Raw genomic sequence first — 15,652 nt, 5'->3', positions numbered from 1 at the left:
CATTTCCAAACCAATCAAAACCTTGTTATGAAGAGGCTAAGAATAAATCTTAAAAAGATACAGCAGCTTTATTTTACCCAATCAATTTCAGAATCTTGGTAGTGTACCAACCAATCAGCAATTCTGTAGTGAACCAGAACAAGCAACCACATAACACCAAAAAGAAGAGAGAGAGAGAGAGAGAGAGAGAGAGAGAGAGAGAGAGAGAGAGAGAGAGAACTTGTAGAAAATCCATTGGCTCTTTAACTTTAGAGGTCGGTGGTGGTCTTCACCAATTATGAGTGTTATTATGATGTAATGAAAGGCCAAGCTTTTTCGGCTCATTCTCGTATATTTCATGTGCACTTTTTCAATATCCAGAGTGCAATTCCTGATAAAATCTCACAATGATGTCTGTTTTGAATTTTGGCACCACATCGTACAATTCCTGAGAAAATCCATCAATCATGATCAAAATGGTAGGGTACGTAGGGCTTTTGGATCTTTTGCAATGATCTTATTTGCACAATTTAAAGAAGGCTAAGGGGCAAGGCCGATAGGATTAGGGTAGGGTCTCTCTGATGTGTTTGTTGTTGTGACTCCAAGGCGTCGTTCTTTTGAACAGTATTGCCCGTTGGATTATGCATTCAAATTTCCATGATGAAAACAACATAAATATTTATCTAATTTGAGGTTACGTCCATGAAAATATATCATATCCATTTGTTTTGTTGTAGATAAAATGGGGAAGATTCATATCCACAAACAAAACCCACTTCTAGATCTCGCTTCTGCCTAACTATTCGTAATTGCCCAGTAATTAACTAAATACTGGGAAAAGAAATATATAAAAACCTAGGTGCATGAAAGGCATGCGCAAGATGGACGGCACCACATGATATTCTACCATGTTCTGTGAACCAGGATAGACGTAAACTTATGGCTACTGAAAATGCATGTGGAAGACAAAAACATAAAAACAAAAAACAAAAATGGAGATTTTTTTACATTAATTACGTCATGTAGTGAAGTGTATAGCACGAACCAGGTTTTCTTGGCTTCATTTCACTGAGCACGTGAGGTTTGTTTTTAGACTGTCCATATGGTGAATCAATCACATTTCCAGTTTTAATCATTTTAATTTTTTTTAAACTGAAAACTTTGTTGGGATTAAATTGTGAATTTGATGTTGTAGAATGAAAGTGAATGTTACAAAGAGTTTGTAGTATTTTTCGTTGAATTTTGTGGAGTTATGATGAATTTTCAACGAATTTTGGATCAGGAAGTCTTGCAGCTAAACGCAAGAGTTGAGTGGCCATGTCCAAGTACCGAGTTTTGGTAACAGGCGTGCAATGTATGTGTGGTAATGTAAAACTAGTGAATGAGAAAGGACGACAAAAAATAAAAACAATCCAAAAATAATGGTGATGTTAAAAATTAGTTTTTACTTTTTTAAAAACAGAAAACGAAATCTGTTAACAAATATGTTTTCAGTTTTTTTTTATTTAAAAAAATTGAATAAAAACTTAAAACTGAAAATAATATGATACGGGCTTGAAAGTTTTCTATACCTTTTTTTTTTTTTGTTGGTAGAAAACGATGTCGTTTTTCTAGGGGTGGGCATTCACACCAGAAAACCAGAAGAGAGTCGAATTGAGCTGAAAATAACCATGTTGACTAAAAACCAGAGGTGATCGATTTGGTTCGACTTTGATTCCGATTCTTATGGTGAAAAAATCAGACCAGGCCAAACCAGACTAACTATGTATATTTTATTTTTTTTTTATAAAATATTTAAGCCCAATGCAAAATTTCTAAGCCCATAACTAATCTTTCCCCAAGCACAACTCCAAATCACCTCTCTTTTTGCATGAAATTGGATCATTTGTGAATTTTTAAGCCCAACAAAAAAAAAAAATCCGGTCCAAAACCCGAAAAACTAGGAACTGAACCGACTTTCGAGCAAACCAGACCAGACTGATTTTATATTTTTTTTTTATCAAAAGTGAACCGAACCAGACCAAATAAATAGTGTTGATTTCAATTCCGATTTGAGGTGAAAACCAGGCCGAATCGAACCTCGCCCACCCCTAGCGTTTTCTATTCAAGCTTCTATTGGTTTTTCCAGTATTAGCACATAAAATACGAGTCGAGGACATATCGTGATTGATTCTTTTTGGGTAAGCTTCACAGCTTCATGAGGAACTCTTGCCCAGCATGTGCTCGTGGAGTTGGGAACACCCACCCAGAGTACATATTAATTTTACGCTGAATGCTACAAATAGAACAAGAAATTAGAATTGAAGGGTAGAAGCTGTGATCAGAAATTGATTCCAGAGGGTGCTTGCCTACCACTGGAGCAGATTGAAATTTTGGCTGTTCCAATTAGGATGAAAAAGGCAGCACCAGACCGGTAGTCTCCCAATGATTTCAACAAAATGTAAATAAATAAAAGCCTACATAATAACTTATCCTACTCGAGATTTTCCAATGAACAATTAAAAGTTTTGATAATAACCACCCCATCTATTAATTTGAAAACTGCTAACAAAACATACGATGTGAAGAAAAAGGAAAAACCGAAGCTATGTGCTCTTTAATTAACTACTTTGAATCAATTGACAACATTTGACAAGCCGTGGATCGCCATTCCCAATCCCAGGAGGAATGAAGAATATAGATTTCTATCAAGAGTTTCTCTACAAGTTTATTGATTTTACAGGACTGAACAACATACATTTCTCTATGAGAAAACCAGAGGAAAAGAAAAAGAAAGGGTAATAAACTCATTTATCGTCACTAGAACGAGAAGGATATACAATTGGATATTACCTACGCTTACTAAGATGCTTAAAGTCCTCAAGTTGAGCTTTTAAGAGAGCATGCTCATGCCGCATGCTCTCGAGCCGAGTCTCAACAAAGTGCATCTCATCTTTAAGGTGGTGGATTCGCTTCTCCAGCCAATTGGCGACTTCAGACGATCTTTCGCCTACTACACTGCCCAAGCTGCTCATGTATTCCGCAGGAGAGTGCACATGGATATGTTGGGGTCTAGCTAGTAGCACGAGTATGCTCAACTGCAATCAAAGAAACAAAACACATATTACCAACAGCAAAGAAGGATTAAGAAAGCTGATACAATGCAAATTCCCTCCGATTGTCACATTATGCATCATGCAACATCATGTAAACAAATTAGTGCAACGAAAAACAAAGATCAAACTAGCAGCAACTCAATCCAACATGACAGCAATTCCAAGGAAATATGTAATACTCTCTAACTATTTATTTGGTACGTAATTGTAGATTCCAGACACAAAGTCAACATATAATTATAAATAATTGACCAATCTGATTGAGATTAAATACCTGCATGATAAAAATCACAGCAAAAACAATAACTAAGATTAAGGGAAGATGGCTGCTTTGACTTCTCAAAGATGACTGGAATTTCATCACAGATTCCCTTAACCATGATGTAAGAGGGGAAGCATCAATCAGATTTCCTTGCAACAGATTGCCAACTCGCTGGTTTGCATCCATGGATTCAGATATGTGTTGTACCGTACTATTTTCACTGGGCTCATAAAACATTTCTGTAGATTCACCCATCTCTGCTTCAATTTCAGAATGAACTTCACATTTCTGAATGATGCTAACCGCAGGAATCCTCTCTGATTATCAAAATAATGACATGAATTAATCACGGTAACCATATTGAAGATTGTTGCATGAATCATTGTACATTGTAGTAACGTCAGCATCTACATCACCAACAAATAAAATATTGTTCAGAAACCCAATTAATTATGTGTATACACCAACTAGCTATTGGTCCAGTGGTGCTTCTCTTCCTGATGTTGGAAGAGGTCCCAAGTTTGAATTCTCCTTCCCCCATTGATCAAAATTATGTGTCTGCAACAGTCCTACCTTTTCGTTCAAGATTCTTCGCCTTCAACAGTTCATGTGCCTGAAAGAGACATTAATGTGCACAATCTTAAGTAACTCTGACAAACTCCGAATTCAACATAGATGCATAAAGAAATAAATGATACCATGTTTATCCAGGTTTCAAAAACTTCTCGACATTCTTCCATGGTAGACTGTACTATTTTGCCTGTGATCACATACACTCACTTCATATCAGATCAAGCTTAATCCAAGACAGTATAGCAAACACACAAGCACGCTTTCAGAATCTAAATCTTGTAATTGAAAAAAAAAAATGCTTTAAACTTTAATGCTTGCAAAGCATATAAACCCTGAAGCCAGACCAAGGCAAAGACTCAAATTCCTCGAGCCTCAATGGGCTCAAATCCCCTCAGGGTTCAGCACCCTCACCAGGCTTTCAAGGCCAAAACAAGCCTAAAACATGTTCATGACACTATACTTGGAATTTGTCCATGATATCTAAGAAAAGAAACCTTTTTGATTGATTTTACTCTTCATATTTAAACTTCTATTTATTGGACAAAGAATCTAGCACTTGTGTCAGTATCCAACTCCTGAAAGAAAGACCAGATCAATAAATCCATTTCAGCCCCAAACTTCAAATTTTATGATTGTAAAACACAGGCTTGAAACCCCAAAAACACCCCTTTTATTAGTAATCTGCAAAACTTTAAAGGGTATAATGGTCCTTACAAAAATAGGATAACTACCCACAGGATTTTGTTTTGTACAGAACTACCCAAACAAAAACAAAAATTTACAGAGAGAACCGGAAAGGGGTGTGTGTGTGAGGCCTTGGGGCTATGAGCCAAACCCCTTAGTCCCACATGTAAACCTATAATGATAGATTGTCATTACACTGAATCAGTGAGAGAAAAAAAATACTTATTCAAAAATGCCTAGGAGGTGCAACCAATGTTATGCTCTCCATCAGTACTTCCCCAAGAGACAATGTCCCCGTGAACAAAATGTACATGTATAATCTAAAATTATTTATTTTGTCAGACTTGGCTTGGACGCTACAGAATCATACTCTTGAAACCTTCCAAAAGCAAGTAGCTCATTTATAACTGAACTTCAAAACTTGCCACTATCATTTATATTCCATTTTGCTAGAAAGTACAAAAGTGTATCTTCATATGACATTTTACTACATCTGGACTACACATGCCTGTCATTGCCTGTTGTCTACTTTTCGTTGAAAACTGTGACATTTGCCATGTTCTCATCAAATCATTTTTCATGTCAGTTGTTCATATCCATGATTGACAAACACAAACCAAGATAAATTCAAAAAATAAACAAGTGTTGTCCAAGGCACACCTTTCCAAACAGTTCTCTTTGAAAATGCCACATTCACATAAATCTTTAAATTGCAGCATTCCTTTGATCCATCAGGATCTCTCTCAATGTCCCAAAGCCCCTGACATGGCCAAATATGAATTAAGTATTATAAAAGTAGTCTTTGGTTAGAAATAAAGTGACTTCATATACAAAGACTAAGGTTTAACAAGGTAATCAATAAATTATGAAGATAATTCGTGTTAAGACATATAACACGTAACGTGGAAATGTGAAATTGGATGAAATGCAGCTTATACCTCAACCCGGAAATAATCCGCATAAGGCACATCGCTGATTTCTTGTGATGTCTCAATAACTAAATGGCTGGCAAGAGTCGAAGTTAATGTGTCAAGAAAATAACAGACACACATTGGATTATTTATGCTAAAGATACAAAAATATAAGGTAGAAGAATTGAAGAACAGATGTAAGAGAAGTAGAAGTTTAAGAAAATAGCTTGTTGAAAGTTCACAAGACAGAAGGATAATACATGAATTAATTTGCCAGCAAAAACCAGATCTGCATGTGTGCGATCTCAAATTGACATGGTACCTAAGTTAATTTGCCGTACCTTCCTGACAATAATAATCATAATTTATGGAAACCAATTCAAGAAACATTTTAAAATGGCATAATAAACAATATATCAGAAACCTGTTTCTGTGAACTCGGAATTTCTGGAGCTCCTGGCAGCTACCAAATTTTGCACCTTTATGACAACACAACATTATTTCAAGTGAAAAAATGAGTGAAACATAAAATAGAGTCAACCTACAAAGCATGTAAGCCCGTGTAATAAATTCATGAAGTAAATGACAACATAAAAATGCAAAAACATATAATGCAGCCATACCGAAATAAAGTTTTATTGGATGCTGAAATGAAACATCACGGGTATGCCCAAATGTTTCATGAAGATGCCATGGAGTACACTTTAACTCTGAGAAAGGCATAAAACCATCCAAGCAAAGAGCAGATAAAAAAATTAGACTTTTCCCTCTATATTCTAAAACCATCAAGAAACCTGAATAATGCACTAAATAGTGGAATTCCTCAAGTTCCAGGTATTTACCTTTATCTCCACAACTTCTATGAAATGATTCGGTGAACACGTCATCAGAAAAAAATAAATTAAAGAAATCTTCAACCTTTATCTGCACTTCATAGATTGGATGTTAATTCAAATCAAACTTTCCCATAATGGAATCACTATTCAAAACAAATAAATAAATAAACATGTCGCAGAACATAAATGAGTAAGTTACATTCCTCTCCCTCAAGCTCTGTTCTAATTACAAAAACCTCCCCTCTAGATTCTAAAATTACAGTTTACAATATGAATGCTGTCATGTAGACATACATCAGGCAAAAGGGTATATTCAGTATAATATAATCAATCTATCATATCAACCCATCGTAACATAAGGGGTAAAATGTCATGTAGACATCAAACATTACAAAGATGGAGTGTTATGTTCCACTCAAGAAAGCTTACTGTTATTATACCAAACTTTAAGGGAGAAGAATGTACTTGCTCAACATAAAAACAATCAATTTGAAAAAATCATAAATATAATGTGATTATTCCAAAAAGAAAAGAAAACTACCGGAAACTGCGACTCCGCAACCTTTGTATAACATTCTGGAACTGCATATCATAAATAACCAGCTCAGTTAACACGACATAAATTGGAATTGATGGATTCAATATTGCTCAAACAATGAAATTTGAAGAATAAAAATTATAGAAGCATCAATTAAATCACCAAAAGCTAGTCGCCTAGCAACACACACAAACACACGCGTTAGAAAGATTTGAACCCATGACCAACTTCAACCCTACCCTTTTAGAACCTAAACCAAAACCTAGGGACTTATCCATGTATAATTGTGTCAATTTGAAATAAATCCACAGATCAACTAACCCCAAATACTACTTTTAGAAAGTGTGGTAAAGTGGAGATTGTGTTCCACAGGTACATGGCGCAGCACAAAGATGATTATAAACACACAGGAATCCAAGTTTGATCAAAGCTCGTCCTTGACAAAGGAAGAAACATTAGCAATGATCCTAGATTGTAGAATGAACTTACTATTTGGAGCATCATAACTTTCCTCCTTCCAGATCAAAGAGTCTTTCAAACATGAAGGGTCACCATTCAGAGATGGTTCTAGATCCCCTTCTGCAATATCTTGTGGCCCTGGAAGTGATGTCAACACAGAATCATCTCCATCATTGGATGCAGGCTTAGAATCTTGTGAAATATAAGCGTCCTCATTCCTGATCCATGTATGTGCAATAAACATAGTTGAGTCACAGTCACAAAACATCACATACCAGACTAAAATGTTAAAGATATTTCTCATGAAGTACCTGTCAGTGGAATCCAATTCATTAACTAAGCATTTGGAGCTTTCCACGCTTTCAATTACAACTCCATTCTCTTGGCTGCCGGTCTCAGATATTGAGTCCTGAAAGAAAAATCAGCAGATAAGAGGGTGGAGGAGAAGGAAGGTGGGAGAAAGAAAAGGATGATGTTATATTTTTGGTTAAGCACATATAAAATGTAATATACCATGGTTGGCAAGCAATAGAGATAAATAACTGTTCTAACTTAACAAACTGCTGAAGTCTCATGCGCACATGTAAAGCTCATGAGTAACCAAAAGACTGATCATACATAAACACGTGTTACACGCAGCTCAAGTTAACAAAGAGAATGTGATATCATATGTGATAAACTCCACAGTTAGCTAGTTTTACCCTTTCAAAACTACAATTGCAAGTACAAGTGACCCATAACAGAAGTTCACTCTATCGTGGTCTTTGACAAACATCAAGAATAACTAACATCCATACATAACAGATATTCAGTCATCCCCATAACTCAAAATACCAGAATTCACACTCTTGTAGACATACACTTCAAACTGTAAATCTAAAGTTTAAAGATTAAGCAGAGAAACAGGTGAGAATCTTCATGTAAACAGGATTTTGGTGTTGACATGTAACACAAAAGCACTTACAACAGCAACTACAGGGAAGAATTAACAATAAGTAAAGCTTACAGAAATTCATTTTTTTCTTTTTTGACTTACAAGTCGCATTCATAGACCAAGTATTTTATACTCCCATCAGCAGCAACAACAATAACAATTATAAGATGCAGATCTGAAAATAACTAATTACCAAGCATCCTTTCACGAGGCCTCTCAGCCACCAGAGATGATAAGTTAATACAATCAATTCAGTGGTCGCTAAACCAAATTGAGTGGAAAACCTTATACAACTAGACTGGATTTCTACTAGTACTAGACATTATGGACATCCCTTCATGATCAAGAAGCAGTCCAAAATCCAACATTAAGGACAAAACCACAACAATAAAAAACACAAGACTACATCTGTATTGTCATTTCGAATTTCAATTGATTTAATGTAAGCACTATATCAGCATTGTCCTCGTGCGTGGAGAGTATAATATCAAGCATTAGAGTAATTTTCAGAAAAACTAAATAAAGATAATAATATGATATTTAAAAATCAAGTTCACTATAAAAGCATAAATTGAACACTGGGTAAATGGATACCTAGTTGAAGTTAAGAAGGGGAAACAAAAAATGACATCATAAACTATGGATTAGGTAGCCTCCCCTAGTTGTCGCTCAGTGTCAAATGTACTTTGGCTTAGTTCCTTACTTGCCTTTCACAATGTTCTGTAACTATTATTAGACCTTTACAATGACTTGTAAATGAAATTTTAAAAACTGCAAATAAGTTTTAAGTTCAAAATTCCATCTGTTGTCCATACTTCTTCCTCACCTCTACCATTTCTCTGTTCTCATCATTTTCTAACCACCATTGCAGAATTAAATTTGATAATACAGAAAGTAACCTGTCACCATTATTATTATTAAAATTGATCATTTTTTAGACTAAATCATACTGAAACTATCATTGAGTTATGACACTTAATATCACCCCAATAATGAGAACATCAAAGGGAGATGTTAGGGAAGGTTAAGAGCCACTTGTTAATTACAAATTATCTGCGCATTAGGCTTTTACACTTTCCTATGATTCTATGACTATTAATTAAGCCTTCATATTTTCCTGTAACTATATATACTGAGATGAACAGAATCACTCACAAATTCTCAAAGCTTTACACTACAAAAAATTATGTCCCGTTATATATGGTTCCTTTTTTAAAAACAAAAAGAAAGAAAAACGAGTTAAGCACATACTAATTAGGAAACACAATGAAAGCTTCTTTCATGAAATTCTGTAGAGGTAAAAGCAGAAGTTATCAATGAATTAATACATTTAAACAGAATAAAATTTATCACCACTAAGTAATACAATTAAATTTACAAGTAATACAATTAAATTTACAACTGCTGTTCTGTATTTGCTTTGCCACCATCCACATATTGTGCCCATCCATCATTTATGATCCTAAAAGCTTCATCACGGGACAGAAAGGATGCAAAGAAGTACTGCCAAATCAATAAGAGGTGTAAGACACTGGTGATACTGAAATGGCATTGAACGCAAGGTATTTACAAGATATCACCAGTACAAAGTAAAAAGATGGAAAACAAACATTAGATTTGGCACTACCTTCTTGGCTCCGGCAAAAATTTCTATGGCATTAGGGAAGATCCCTGCTGTCTTCGCTCTTTTTACGCTTGTGACTTCTTGTAATGGGATTATTTTCTGAAGTGGAATTTACTTTTAGTACATAATCTATTTTTTCAGTCTAAAGCAAAATTGAAAACATAATATTACACGGAAAGTGAATCAGTTTTAAGTCTCCTGAAATAATTTATGGAACCATTTGGATTCATGGGAAGCAGTTGCATTCATTTCTATGCATAACCACCCTTTTCAGGTTCTTCCTGACTACAAACCACTCAACAAATGTCCTAGGAACAAAATTGGAAAAAGAACTGTGTCCGCCTAATGTCCTATGAAAATGAAACAAAGGAATACACGACATATAGCACTCAGTTCGCAACAATTGTAAAATTCATTAAAATAGAAGTTTAGGACAAGTTGAACACCATACCTTTGTCTCATATCCAAATATATTTGAGTAAAAGCAAATATAATGAATAAACAGGTACATGTGACCCTACAAAATACATAAAATTAAAGTTAGCAACACCAAGCAGAACATTTATTCATTAAAGATTGCCATTCGATCAAGATGCTAAAAAGAATATATAACAGTAAAATTTTAGCCAAAATATAGCATGGTAAAACATAACCTGCCAAACAATGAGAAGCAGTACAACGGTGTTGCTAACTATATTCAAAATAATAACCTATAAAACATATCAAATGAACCTGAACCTGAATAAGTATGTTCTCCTGGAATGCACAGTTGAAATCTTCAATGAGGGCCTATAGTGAAAAGGGAAAAGTGAAAATGTCAGAAGAAAAAAAAAGTCAAAAGATATACTCAAATAACATAGAAGATATAGTCAACTCTGTGCATACATGTATGTGAGTGAGTGACTGTGCATGTGTGTGTGTGTGTGTGTGTGTGTGTGAGAGAGAGAGAGAGAGAAGCAAATCTTGCTCTACTCATCATCACATTGAAATCTTTATAACTATACTAATATGAATTAATATGTAATGGCATGTTCCTCTGCATCGTACATATAATATATGCCAGAAGTGTTACATTGAACAGAGTACACTTCAATATACAGATGGACTAAATGTCATCCAAGAAGCCTATAATCTGTGTATTCTTGCAGGCCACAATCAAGCTTTCTTTTCTGAGAAGCAAAAGATAGAATAAGCTTTAATAGTCCTTTCAATAACAACTTTACAACTTAACTATAAAGCGAAGATATCCAGGGACAACCAGGCGTCTTAACTCCTATCATTCATTGCAATGTCTTACAGCCCAAACGCTACTCCCAAGCTAACTATTCACATTCTAGGTTACTGGAAAAGTGGATTTCCACTCATGCTCTATGGTATTAGTCATCAACATCAAGAAACAGGATACATCAGAATTATCCAATCGTGTTCATATATTTGTAACCTTCAGTAGAATGAAGTCACCTGGGGAGTGTAAGCTCAACAATCATTTTGACATATATTAACTCTTTTTTTTTTTTTTTTGGCAGAAGGCTCCTAAACCAAATTTAACAGGTAATTTTGTCCAAAACTAACGATGCGGATCAACTCTGCATCTGATTTCTCCACCAATGCATTTGTGAAAGTGAACAGACTCTTGACTTTTTAACATTGTTCAGAAACGTGAAGGATGTTTCAATGCCAAAAGTGGGTTAGTGGTTGGAAAACAAATCCCCTTCTAAGTAGCTAAACATACAATAAAGATTATGCTAACAACTCTGACGACAGTAAGACAGAATTAAAAGTTTAAATTAGGATTGTCTTAGTGATACAGAATCAGAAAAGCAAGTTAACAAGGAAAACTAAAGAATTGAAGATCAAAAAGAACCGACCCAAAAGGGTGGGAATACAGTGTATATCTAGTTGATACTTAGTGACAAAGGATCTTAGTGCTTTTAAAATCAGGTAGAGCCTGCTCACAAATTCCTGGGTACTTATATATGTTATTTATAATTATAATTATATATATATATATGACATAGTATATTTACTGCAATGTTTAAAGGAAGAGAGATTGATATGCGAGCAACTATGTTAGATTTTGATGCGTCCTCCTCTGTGTGATGCGCAAGTACTCTAGGTGTAGTTCCTAGGTATTCCTTTGTTATTCTTTGTCTTTTTATCTACTACTATTCTTCCAATACGTCAGTAAGCTATTAAGTTTAGCTTAGCAAACTTCCTGCATCTAAATACAATCAAATACTAATCTTTTTCTTACTAATCATAGGTCCAACCTTTCTTATCCTAGAATAGCCTCAAAAGATATTATTTTTCTTCTTAATTTTCTGCAATAGTCTGGTCATTATTACTCTCAGATCTACACCAATCAGTTTATACTCAAATGATGAACTTGTCCCATATCAAACCTAGCCCTCTTTGTCATGCATTGAACCTATAAGGAGTTGTGCATCAGTAAATAAGTATAAGGCTTCCTCAAATTTTGGTTGGCAGAAATGATTGCCTTCCTATTTGATATATATCGATAGAATAAGGCTGTGGTAACATTCTTTCTGCTTCTATACCAACTAAAGAGAGAATGAAGAAGGAGATATCCATATATATCTTTGCCATCTAGCAAAAATTTGATTTGAGGCTAGGTACTTAACATCTTTAAATAAAATATCTTTGGCAGCCTTACAATCCACCCTAATCAGGAATTCTTTATTTAAAAGATCACTTTCGAATTTCATGACTGCATGAACAATGGCTAGGATTTCCTTCTTCACGGTTGAGTAATTTTTTTGAGCATATATATATATATATATATATAAATGTAGAGAGAGAGAGAGAGAGAGAGTTAAGACTCAAAATTTGTATTAAAAGGGAAAAATAAACACTTTGAATAAAACCGAAAATCTTGATCACTCACTTCATCAGGTGGAAGACGAAACAACTGGCGATACTCTTCACTCTTCAATGATGCTGCAGACTATAATATTAAAGAAAATAAATCAAAATAATATTCACAAGTTTCCTCAGTTTATACTAAAAATCATTTCTCCAGCAACCAAATCTTATATTCTTTATTTTCTTTACAAATAAAGCAAATTCATTCATTTCTTCTTCCTAAATTGGCATGTAAAAACGAACTAATAAAGAAAGAAGAATTTAAAGTCAGATTTTGAAAGCCTGTATTGCCAAAATCACAAACATTCCAGACTGTAGCACAACACAAGTACATAAGCTAAGTGCGTTAAATGCAAGAAGAGGACCTGAGGATCGACGGTGGAAGAAGAATTGCAAGTCTCGCTGTGATCGGGTGTGTCGGCAGAGTATGAGAGAACCGGCGAGGACGAGCCTTCAGCTTCGGAGGCCGGTCCGGCGGTGGAGAACCTAGACGGCGAGGGCTCCATGATCGGGCTCTGCGGAGCTTGGATCCTCTCCGGGCTCGCGGAGGCCACGGACATGGCGGACGGGGCTTCGGCTAGGGATTTCGGGTCCGGAGTCCGAGAACGAGAAATGGACTTTTCTGATTCGGAGGGGGAAGAGGGGAGGGGGTTTAGAAAAACAAAAAGTGTCGGTTAGGTTGTTGTTTGTTTGGTGGGTGTAGTTTCAGTCTACGTCAGAGTGAATTTTGAAAACGAGGGAAAGTTGAGAGAGAGGTCTGAAGAGAGTCAGTCGGCGACGTTGACGATTTTACACGTGGCTTTATCAGTCGGCTGCATTTCTACGTTTTGTTTTTTTTGTTCTTTTTCTTTTTGGAAACGACGCTTATGGTTTGGGGGGTTTTTTCGTCTTTTTATTCCGGATTATATTTGTCAGGTCGGTGGGTTGGTACTTTGAGCTGAGCCCGGCCCGAATGACAAGGTAAAATGGAGGCCCAAATAGCTTGTGCTAAATTAACCAACTTCAAGACCAAGTTCAAGTTTGCTAATTTGTGATCTGCTACCCACTTCTTGTTGGGGCAACAACACCAACTTTTAGTAATATCACGTCATACTCAATATGGTTACGCCAATTAGGAGTTACTTAGAGGTGTTTTTAAAATGCATTCAAATAACTAAAATTGTTTTGATGCAACGGACTTATAGCTCAAATGATTAAGAACATTTGCTCTTGTGTTCGAGGTCCTAAATTTTATTCCACCTCTGCCAATATTACTTGCATCAAAAAGTATTTCTGACAACACTTGTTAAAAGTGTCAATGGTATGCTATTTGAAGTGCTTTTCCACAAGAAACTTGAATTTTTAACCACTTTCTAAAGAAGCATTTTCAAACAAACTGTTAGTAAGATTAGTTCATATAATGAATACATCACTTACAGGATTAATTCACTACTATGATCTAAATATGTGGTCCATCTAGAATTATTGTTCTAGAAAAAAAATTACTTGCTTATAGTAACGCACCAAAAAGTTTGAGTGTCATTCCTACGTTGTCATAGGGTTGAAAGTTTTTCACACGACTCAACTTGATACAAATTTCACATGTTTGGTTGATAGTTGATTGACACGATCTCGAATATGACATGCCCCCTAAACACGAATAATAAACAGATTGAGTTAGTATTCAAATAAATAATCTGAATTTGACATGAACCATGATAAACACCTTTAAAATGATTTTCCTTTTCATTTCTTAATATGTATTGTATCAAATACAAATTTTATTTTTTTTCCATTTATTAATATGTATTGTATAAGACTTTTCTTTATGGGTATGGCTCAAAAATGGAATTTAACCCTTGTTCATACGCAATAAGGAACTTGATTGGAAATAGAATGATACAAGGCAAGAATGTCCTCAGCAATACTAATTAATTTATTTAGCAAAGTTAGAAACTAGCTAATTTCCTAATTAATTGTTGAATCAAAGATGGTAGCGATAATTAATTAGAGTACTTGTTTGGTTACATTGAAAAATTCAAGCACGTGCGACCAACGATCCCATCTCTTGAGCCTGTGAACAGCCACAGTTTCTGGTATAAGCTCATGTGAGCACTTCCCATTTGTTCCTGGATAATCATACATTGCTGGCTTATTGGAAAACCTGTTCTTTGCCTTTCTTCCCATCTTCAACCATTTTCCCACCATCTTATCCTCGGGACCAAACATCTCCTCTCTAGGAATGTCAGATTCTCCAATCCATTCAACCAAATCCCAGGACAACAAAAATCCCATACCGGACATGTACTCCACAAATGGGTTCATGCTAGCACATGGGATTACAAATCCGTAGTACAAGTCCACCCTAGGCAATGGTTTGAGGGACAAGGCAAGTGGCTCGAGCCTAATGAAAACATCGTCGTCCGCCTTCATGACATAGTCGTATTTGTGTGGAAGGACGTGAGGGAGCGAAGAGAAATAGGTGTAGGTTTTGCCGTTGTTCATGTTTTCGGTACAATTGAGGATGATAATGTCGTTGAATCGAAGAATTTCTAGAGAAATTAATATGCGTTGCTCGGGTTTGGTAAGGTTGCAAAAGACGAACTTGACGTCTATTTTGGCAATGGGAGAGGATTGGATGCCATAAATAAGACGAAGAAAATGGCGATGATTGTAGTTGTCGACACGAGTTAAAATCCCAATCAAGAGGCTGAATTGGGTTTGCAAGATGATGGTTTTGGAGGAAGGAATTAATGGGGATCTTATTACTTGAACATTGAAGAAGATGATGAATAACAAGAGGGAGATAACAAGTGGGGGTAATGTGACTAACATCATCCTCTTCCTATGCATTGTATGCATTTATCTAATTTTGGAACCTTTTTTTTTTTTCAA

The 15,652-nt window shown here is 35.5% G+C and overlaps 2 protein-coding genes across 2 annotated transcripts; both read right to left on the bottom strand.

Moving 5' to 3' along the window:
* Positions 1 to 2,541: 2,541 nt before the first annotated feature.
* Positions 2,542 to 13,551, bottom strand: VAD1 (GRAM domain family protein). The gene is made up of 18 exons (XM_089053664.1): positions 13,144 to 13,551; positions 12,801 to 12,860; positions 10,634 to 10,684; positions 10,347 to 10,412; positions 9,899 to 9,994; positions 9,676 to 9,774; positions 7,649 to 7,749; positions 7,368 to 7,555; positions 6,882 to 6,922; positions 6,347 to 6,428; positions 6,128 to 6,214; positions 5,929 to 5,983; positions 5,532 to 5,598; positions 5,254 to 5,353; positions 4,035 to 4,096; positions 3,910 to 3,949; positions 3,349 to 3,653; positions 2,542 to 3,056 (listed from the first exon to the last, which is right to left on the bottom strand). Exons 1-18 carry the CDS (start codon positions 13,336 to 13,338, stop codon positions 2,808 to 2,810), a joined length of 1,944 nt encoding a protein of 647 aa, XP_088909790.1. The 5' UTR covers positions 13,339 to 13,551; the 3' UTR covers positions 2,542 to 2,807.
* A 955-nt stretch (positions 13,552 to 14,506) lies between these two features.
* Positions 14,507 to 15,643, bottom strand: LOC103331619 (beta-1,3-galactosyltransferase pvg3-like). The gene has a single exon (XM_008234265.2). The coding sequence runs from the start codon at positions 15,617 to 15,619 to the stop codon at positions 14,765 to 14,767; it is 855 nt and encodes a 284-aa protein (XP_008232487.1). The 5' UTR covers positions 15,620 to 15,643; the 3' UTR covers positions 14,507 to 14,764.
* Positions 15,644 to 15,652: the final 9 nt, after the last annotated feature.

This window comes from Prunus mume, linkage group LG5 (genome assembly GCF_029339155.1).
Source record: "Prunus mume cultivar Tortuosa linkage group LG5, ASM2933915v1, whole genome shotgun sequence".
NCBI lineage: Eukaryota > Viridiplantae > Streptophyta > Magnoliopsida > Rosales > Rosaceae > Prunus > Prunus mume.
This window is presented reverse-complemented; position numbering and strand designations above follow the sequence as displayed.